The sequence below is a fragment of the Lipotes vexillifer genome, unplaced genomic scaffold (assembly GCF_000442215.2).
Source record: "Lipotes vexillifer unplaced genomic scaffold, Lipotes_vexillifer_v1.1 scaffold325, whole genome shotgun sequence".
NCBI lineage: Eukaryota > Metazoa > Chordata > Mammalia > Artiodactyla > Lipotidae > Lipotes > Lipotes vexillifer.
In genome coordinates, this window is record NW_006799313.1 from 2,719,840 (window position 1) to 2,729,460 (window position 9,621).

A 9,621-nucleotide genomic window follows, 5' to 3' on the forward strand; every position below is an offset into this window, starting at 1 on the left:
TTCGCGGGCCTCTCACTGCTGTGGCCTCTCCCGTTGTGGAGCACAGGCTCCAGACGCGCAGGCTCAGCGGCCATGGCTCACGGGCCCAGCTACTCCGCAGCATGTGGGATCTTCCCGGACCGGGGCATGAACCCATGTCCCCCGCATCGGCAGGCGGACTCTCAACCACTGCGCCACCAGGGAAGCCCTGTCCTTTTTGCCTTTTATACCATGCAACTACTGACTGTCAACCAGTTGGTTTACTGTTATTAAGAATATATTCTTTTCTAAAATATTTGTTTATTTATTTAGCTACGTCGGGTCTTAGCTGCGGCACGTGTGATCTTTTGTTGCAGCACACAGGTTCTTCATTGTGGCATGCAGGCTCCAGAGCGCACGGGCTTGGTAGTTGCAGTGCGCGGGCTCTCTAGTTGTGGTGCACGGGCTTACTTGCTCTGTGGCATGTGGAATCTTACATTCCCTGACCAGGGATCGAACCTGTATCCCCTGCATTGGAAGGTGGATTTTTTTTTTTTAATAAATATATTTATTTATATATATATTTTGGCTGCATCGGGTCTTTGTTGCTGCGTGCCAGCTTTCTCTAGTTGAGGCGAGCCGGAGCTACTCTTCATTGTGGTGTGCGGGTTTCTCATTGCAGTGGCTTCTCTTGTTGTGGAGTATGTGCTCTAGGTGTGGGAGCTTGAATAGTTGTGGCACACAGGCTTAGTTGCTCCGCGGCCTGTGGGATCTTCCCGGACCAGGGATCGAACCCGTGTCCCCTGCATTGGCAGGCAGATTCTTAACCACTGCGCCGCCAGGGAAGTTACTGGAAGGGGGATTCGTTTTTTTTTTGTTTTTTTTTTGTTTTTTTTGCGGTACACAGGCCTCTCACTGTTGTGGCCTCTCCCGTTGCGGAGCACAGGCTCCGGATGCACAGGCTCAGCGGCCATGGCTCACGGGCCTAGCCGCTCCGTGGCATGTGGGATCTTCCTGGACTGGGGCACAAACCTGTGTCCCCTGCATCGGCAGGTGGACTCTCAACCACTGTGCCACTAGGGAAGCCCATGGAAGGCGGATTCTTTACCACTGGACCACCAGGGAGGTCCCTCACCTACATAATCCTTTAAGAGTAAGGCTTTTTCCTTTCTTTCATGTCTTTGTTGACTTCTTCAGCCTTCAGTGAATTCTTTTATTTTCTGAATGCTTTTAAGACTTTCCTTTATGTGATTTTCATAAATTAGATTATGGTTGCTTTGGTATGGTTTTCTCATGTTCCATCTGTTTGGGGTTCATTGAGCTTAATGTGTCTGTGCATTTATAGTTTTGTATCGATTTTGGAAAAATTTTAGCCTTCGTTTCTTCAACAGTTTTTTGTTCTGCTCTCCCTCCTTTCTTCTGAGATGTCCATTAAACATGTTACTTGATATTGTTCCATGTCCCATAGCTCATTTGTGTTTTGGGGGGGTATTCTTTCTCTCTATTTCATTTTGTATAGTTTTATATTATTATATCTTAAAGTTCACTTATATTTTTTTCTTCTGCAGTATACAATTTGCTGTCAATCCCATCTTTTGAATTTATCATTTTAGAAATTTTCATCTGTAGACATTTGATTTGGATCTTGAGTTTCTCTTATCATGCTCCTACTTTCTTCTACCTTCTTGAGTATATTTATAGCAGCAGTTTTATCATCCTTGATTTATAATCCTGTCATCTGACATTTCTGCACTATTTCTGCTGATTGATTTTTCTTCTCATTGTGGTTTGTATTTTCCTGTTTCTTTACATCCCTGGTAATTTTTATTGGATACCAACTATTGTGTTTTTACATGGTTGGATATTGGGCTTTCTTGTATTCCTTTAAATATTTTTTTGGTTTGGTATGCAATTAAGTTATTTGGAATTGGTTTGATCCTTTTGATATAAGCATTGTTAGGGTGCTTCCAGAACAGCCTTTAGTTTAGGGCTAATTTATCCTTACTACTGAGGCAATACCCTAAGGACTCTATCTGATACCCTGTCTATTAGGAGGTCTTTCTACTTTGACGGGTCAGTCCAGTGTGATTTTGAGATTGTTCTGCCTATTTCTTGTGTTTCTTTCCCTGGCCAGCATAGTTTAATTACACGCGTGCATAGGTCAGTGTTCAGGCAAAGCCTCTGCAGCTCCCTTCTCTCTGGTACTCTGTTATGCAAATTCTGGCTGTCTTGGACTCCCCAACTTCAAACTCTGTTTCCTCAACTCAGCAAGACTGGTGGGCTCTGTTTTGGCACTCTCTCCTACCACCGAGACCTGGAAACAGGCTGTAAGGTAACGCATTTGCAGGGTTTCCTTGTTTATTTCCTTTCTCATAAGGACCACTGTCTTGTGCTGCCTGTTGTCCAATTATCTTAAAAACTGTTGTTTAATATATTTAACTCATTTTTCTAATTAATTAAGACAAGAGGATAAACCTGATCTCTCTTATTCCATTATGGCCTGAAACAGAAATCTTAACCTTTATTCCTCCCTGCTACAACATACCTGAGGAATCTGACTAACTCAAGAAGAGAAGTAGTAGAATGTATAATTTGAAAGTTTGTCACATACCTTTTCCACCTAGCCTGTTGAAAATAATTTAAAAATCTAATTCCAAAAACTGGACCTTATTATGACATATTTGGATATGGTAATATTCAAATGTGTTTCTTCTTGCATAGTCATGTATCTAAATCACTGCCTCTGTGATTTAGTTTATAAACCAAAATATGGTATATGCAAGTAACTGATTATCAAATTTTTATTCAGAATGGTATCTTAAATCTCTAGTAAAGTGGAAAGCATTTTGTTATAAAAATATACCTGCACTTACATTATGCTCTAAGAATTCTGCTCTTAGGTATTTACCAAGAGAAATGATTGCAGATAGCCACACTTGAAATGAATATTTATAGTAGTTTTTATTCATAGTAGCACCTAACTGGAAACAATCTAAATGTCCATCCACATAGATAAATGGAACATTATTCACCAATTAAAAGGAATACATTACTAATACACAGAACAGCGTGGATGACTATCAAAAATATGCTGAGCCATAAAAAGAAACGAAATTGAGTTATTTGTACTGAGGTGGATGGACCTAGAGTCTGTCATACAGAGTGAAGTAAGTTAGAAAGAGAAAAACAAATACCATATGCTAACACATATATATGGAATCTAAAAAAAAAAAAAAGTCATGAAGTCAAGACAGGAATAAAGACGCAGACCTACTAGAGAATGGACTTAAGGACATGGGGAGGGGGAAGGGTAAGCTGGGACAAAGTGAGAGAGTGGTAGAGTGTATATATAGACATATATACACTACCAAATGTAAAATAGATAGCTGTTGGGAAGCAGTCGCATAGCACAGGGAGATCAACTCGGTGCTTTGTGACCAGCTAGAAGGGTGGGGTAAGGAGGGTGGTGGGGGAGGGAGACGCAAGAGGGAAGAGATATGGGGCTATATGTATAACTGATTCTCTTTGTTATAAAGCAGAAACTAACATACCATTGTAAAGCAATTATACTCCAATAAAAATGTAAAACTATATATATATATATATGCTGAGCAAAAGAAGCCAGGCACAAAAGAATCTATACAAAATTCTTTAAAGGCAACTGACTAATCTGTAGTGATAGAAATCAGATATGTGATTGCTTAAGGTAGGAGGTAGGTAAGTATTAAGTGTAAAGGGGTCAAAAAGAAACTTTCTGGAATGATAGGAACATTCTGTATCTTGATTGGTCTGTTGTTTGCACAGGTATATAAATTTGTCAAAACTCAACAAACAGTACTCTTAAAATATTTGTCCGTTTTGTTGTGTGAAATTATACCTCAAAAAAGTTGACTAGGGATTTCCCTGGTGGTCCAGTGGTTAAGACTCCACGCTCCCAATGCAGGGGGCCTGGGTTCGATCCCTGGTCAGGGAAATAGATCCCTCAGGCTGCAACTAAGACCTGACCCAGCCAAATAAATAAATATTAAAAAAAAAAAAAAAAAGTTGACTAAAAACAAAAAAACTATAGTAAGTGGGTTTAACAAATAACCTAGCCTTATTGGCTAAAATTGGACATGTTTAAATGATATATAAACAAATATATATGATATATATATTTGTGGGTTTAACAGATAACCTAGCCTTATTGGCTAAAATTGGACATGTTTAAATGATACATAAACAAATATATATGATATAGAAATTTATATACACACAAATGTATAACAAATATTAGCAACCTGGATTCTGATTCTTTTCTAAGGTGCAGAGTTCTTTTCAACCTTATACTTACTTTCTTTTTTTTTTTTTTGCGGTACGCGGGCCTCTCACTGTTGTGGCCTCTCCTGTTGCGGAGCACAGGCTCCAGTTGCGCAGGCTCAGCAGCCATGGCTCACGGGCCCAGCCGCTCCACGGCATGTGGGATCCTCCCGGACCGGGGCACGAACCTGTGTCCCCTGCATCGGCAGGTGGACTCTCAACCACTGCGCCACCAGGGAAGCCCTTTGTACTTTCTTAATGTATGAAATGTGAAGGTTGGGTTAGAAATTCTTTGTATCCAGCTATAAAAAGAAAAGAAGTCAATAAACTTAAGTTAGTCTTTTAAAAGTTGATGTAAAAATTTTTTTTCCTCAGAAATCTTCCTGCCAAATCTGTGGAAGAAGCTTTACGTCACCGACAAGAATATGATGAGATGGTGGCTGAGGCTAAAAAACGAGGTATAAAATTTAACTCCAATTGGTATGTTTAATTTATTGGGTATCAATAGGAAATTAATTTCAGTAGGATGGAAGATGGTTAAATTGACCAAGCCTGTCTTTAAGATGATGCTGATTTCTTATTTTTCTGACTAAATTTGTTCTTAAAGAGAAATAAAATGTCATTCTAGAATCACAGTTTTTCTATAAGTACTTTTACAAAACTATTATGAGGAGAAAGGCAGCAAACTATCTATGAGAGACTCTGTAATTGTGTCATAAACCTGGGACTACTAGTATCTTAATTTATAAATGAAGATATTCATGAATCTATTCATGAAATAATTTTTACTTGTTTAAAACAGAAATTAAAGAAGCACATAAAAGAAAAAAAATAATGAAAGAACGATTTAAACAGGAAGAAAACATTGCAAGTGCAATGGTAATTTGGATCAATGAAATACTACCCAATTGGGAAGTAATGTAAGTAAGCAGACTTTTCCTGAATTTCAGTCTGTCTCCAAAGGTCTCGTTTCCAATTCTGTATTTTTATGACTTCCAGCATGTATCTTATGTTTTGGCTAAATTATACTATTAATCAATGTTTGAAAACTTTTCATGCTTATCTCTGTGCTTTGCTTTTGTAAATCCCTGTCTCTAATGCCTACTTCCCTTACTGACCACCCTCTGTGCCTGTCAGAATTTTACCTATCATTTGAGTCCCATCTGAAATGTTAGTTGATCCATGAAACTTCTAATTTCCTCAGTTACCATATTTTCTTAATTCTAACATACCATCTATTGCAAGATGCACTATTGATGTAATAGCAGGTTTTTTGGCAAAGAAAATGTTAAATGTGTACTTTCATTGTAATATGCATTTATTAAATGTTAAATATTAAAGTGGCTTCTAATATGCTTCTCTCATAATCAAGATAGTAAGATATATATGATCTTTCCCTTCTGTGACGTCTCATTATACGTTGAGACTAATACACTTCTTGCCTTACTTTGCCTTTTATTTTTTGACAGCATTTTTATACATACCTTATTTTTCCTCTAGACTGGACGGTGGGAGATGTCTTCTGCAATGCCTAGTGTAGGATGTGCATTGGGAATTTGTTGAATATCGTCACAGTGTGACAGATACTATATTAGGCTCTTTATACAAGTAATCACATTTGATTCTTATAACCTTTACTCCCATTTATCTTATAGGGAAGCTCAAAGTCAGAGAGGTTAAGTGATTTGCCCAGGGTTGTACAATTAATAATTAACCAGATTTGAACTCAAGTCTACCTGATTTTAAAGTGCACACTTCTTTCAGTAGACTGTGCTGCCTCTCAAAGACTAGGGCTTTACCCATAGTAAATATGTTGTGATTTTGTTTTTGGTACTGAATTGGCCACACATTTTTATGTTCCTTTTATCTTCTTTTTTCATAATTTTCCCCATATTTCTGATTCTCTCATTTTATCCTTAGTATAAGTGGCAGTTGTAGAAGGCAGTTCCCTTTAAATTACTGTATATTTTTTGGCTTTTTTTGCCTACATACATGAACCCAAGAAAAGAGTGCATCACATACTTAACTCTCTGTGTTCTGAAAAATCATTAAGTCACTTGGTCATAGACTAGATAAACCATCATGCAACTAGTGTTTTTGGTATAAAAAGTAACTTTCTCCTTTTTTCTCCCCCTTTAATTCTAGGCGTAGTACAAGAAGAGTTCGAGAATTGTGGTGGCAGGGATTGCCCCCTAGTGTCCGTGGGAAAGTTTGGAGTCTAGCTGTAGGAAATGAACTAAATATCACTCCTGGTTTGTATTCTATATTCAGTTACTCCCACACATGCAAACAGCCATCTTCAGCGTTCCAAAGCAGATTAGTAGATTGGTCATTTGAAAAGGCCATATACTATATGTGTCATTTTTAAGAGCATGCTTCATTCCCTACCCCCTTCTAAAACCTGGTAAGATTTAATAAGTAAGTTACTATATTTCATATTATATAAATAAGGTTTGTGGGTTTTCCTTTAGTTTACAACCATCAATAATAATCTTGACATCTAAACATCTTAAGTGTAGGTAACTTCAAAAACTTCTGGGTCAAAAAAAAAAACTTCTGGGTCTAGGTAACAATAGGTGAATAAACATATACAAGGAAAAATAAAATAGTTGTGGAAAAGTTTCCTCTTTTTTCAAAAAACCATAAATATTGAGGGAAAGCTAGAAATTTCTTTTCCTATCTTTCTACCCAAACCAGTCATTTTGAATTTTTTTATTTAAAAATTTTAAAGTTTAAAAAACAAAAAGAAGTAAGATTCTCATTGTTTTTATTTTCTTAAGTTTCTTAAAACCTTGACGCATAGGAGTAAAATGTAGATAGGAGTAAAATGTAGTGTAGTTTTGATGAGCTAAAAAAAATTACAAACAATAAAGATATTATCAGTAGGGTAAAATAATTAGTAATAAAAGGTACTAAATGGTCTGAGTGATAATGATAATGCCAGATAAAGGTACCACAGAAAGACTTAGGGACTCTAATATAATAATATAAATAATACATTGTTACTTAAAATTTTTATTTACATATTTATTGAAAAAAAAGTCAAGCAATAGTAAAGTACAAACTGCATGTTTCATCCCCTTCGTCCACCCAAACTTCTGCTCTTGATCCTACTCTAGGTACCATTTAGCAATTAGGTGTATGTTCTTCCAGATCTTTTTTCTATGCACATAAAAAAGTGTACATCTACATATGATAATTTTTAAGCCTTCTCTTTATCTTCCTTTTATTTTATTTTTTCCCACAAACCATCCGAACATCCCTCAATATCAGTGCATAAAAGGGGCACTTATATGTACACTTATATGTAGCTGCACTGTATTCCACGGTTTGGCTATAGTATAATTTATTTAACCATTTTCCTAGTGATTGCTAAATCAAAGACATATATGTTAAAACAACATCGGGACTTCAGTCCAGTGGTTAAGACTCCAAGGTTCCAGTGTATGGGTTGTAGGTTCAATCCCTGGTCAGGGAACTAAAATCCCACATGTGTGCAGTGCAGCCAAAAACAAAAAACAAAAAAAACAACATCAAGGTACCTGTTTTTTTTCACTCCTCAAAAGTGATTAAAATTAATGAAAATTACCCACATGGAGGATGACTGAAAATAATTTAGAAATATTTACCAAAAGCATCAAAAAATGTAACCTTTGATGGATTTATTGCAGTTCTAACACTTTAAGTAAATAAATAATCAGGACTGGTTTCAAAAGCTTTTCTACAAGGATATTCATTACAGCAATCAGCATTATATATAGTTGTACAGAATTTATAACAATCTAAATATTTATCTTTAGTCTTAAAAGTGATGCCAGGGGCTTCCCTGGTGGCGCAGTGGTTGAGAGTCCGCCTACCAATGCAGGGGACAAGGGTTCGTGTCCCTGTCCGGGAAGATCCCACATGTCACGGAGCGGCTGGGCCCGTGAGCCATGGCCGCTGAGCCTGCGCGTCGGAGCCTGTGCTCCGCAACGGGAGAGGCCACGACAGTGAGAGGCCTGTGTACCAGGAAAAAAAAAAAAAGTGATGCCAACTTTGAATAGCATGATCATGTCTAGTTTATAAAATTGATTTTCACAAAAATCCTATAATGAACATGTCATTTTAACTTGACTTTTTCTTTAATTGAAAAATTAGAATTTTTTAAAAAAATTAGAATTTAGGGCGAGAATTGAGTTTTAAATTAAGCCTAGAAAAGGTATTGTATTGGTTAAAGTTTTAGGAATCAGTTTTGCAAATGGGTGAGATGAAGAAGTATTGGTGGCTATTTGAAGTTTTGTTTGCAGTTTTGGTTTTTTTTGAGAACTTTGGCTTTACACTTTTAGGTATCCTGACAACTTAGACATTAAAACATTGGTTCAGTTGGTGTTAATCTTTTGTGATTCTCTAATCAGAAGCTTATTTTTTAAGCTTGAAATTTGTAAGGTTTGTAAAATAACTGGGTCATTTATTTTCAGTCATTTTAGCTTCTCTCTACTAAACAGTTATGTATTCAGGAGTGAAATGGGTACTTATTCTCTTCTTTTTCATTAGTGGTGGGAAGAAAGCTAAATTTCAGTGGAAGTAAATTTAGTTTTGATAACTTTGTTTATTTTAGGGGCTCTAATAGTTTGACTCTTTTCCTGTTGTATTTGTCTTAATCATGAAATTTATAACCTTTAGAGAATAGTAACTAAGAATAGGGGTTCTAAAGTCAGTCAAATATGGTTCAAATCTTGGTTCCACTCTGTATTAGGTTTGTGACCTTGGGCAAATTACTTAACATCTAGAGGTCTTAGTTTTCTTCATCTGTAAATGGGGATAAGATAATTAGCTATCTCAAAGGAGTGTTCTAACAGTTATTTGTGATGATGAATATCAAATTATAATGCAAGTGAAATTTACTGAGAATGCATACAGTATCATTACTGTCAGAAAACAAGAAAGTGAACATACACTGATCTCAAAGTATTCTCTGCTCAAATCCAAGATACTTCTTTAGTCTGCTTCAAGCTCTACATTTGTACATACAGAATAAAATGTGTGACATGCCCAGTCAAGCATGGAATTGAACTGAGATGCAGGTCATCTTATTATAGATGAGCACTGTAACTCTTCCCTGAAGAGATATCCTTTGATGTTTGGAAGTGCATTGCTACATTTTTATTATTGGATCAATTTTGTGACTTCCAAAAGTGACGTATTTATTTGGTGAGCCTTTCTTTTTCCAAGACAGTTTTGAAATTTGAGTAGAACAGTGAAACTGGAATTCCTAGCTTGGAATCAGTTTGAAATGAAAAAGTGCAAACCTCAGTTTAAGAATTGCATGGGCTTCCCTGGTGGCGCAGTGCTTGAGAGTCCGCCTGCCGATGCAGGAGACGCGGG

At 36.8% G+C, this 9,621-nt stretch overlaps 1 protein-coding gene across 1 annotated transcript in view; it reads left to right on the forward strand.

Annotated features, from left to right (window-relative positions):
* Nucleotides 1-9,621, forward strand: part of TBC1D12 (TBC1 domain family member 12) — an 89,253-nt gene that overhangs the window by 63,841 nt on the left and 15,791 nt on the right. Inside the window, exons 4-6 of the mRNA XM_007471587.1 lie at nucleotides 4,633-4,715; nucleotides 5,060-5,177; nucleotides 6,403-6,509. Of these exons, the coding sequence (XP_007471649.1) occupies nucleotides 4,633-4,715; nucleotides 5,060-5,177; nucleotides 6,403-6,509 (308 nt within the window). The remainder of the gene's footprint in view (nucleotides 1-4,632; nucleotides 4,716-5,059; nucleotides 5,178-6,402; nucleotides 6,510-9,621) is intronic.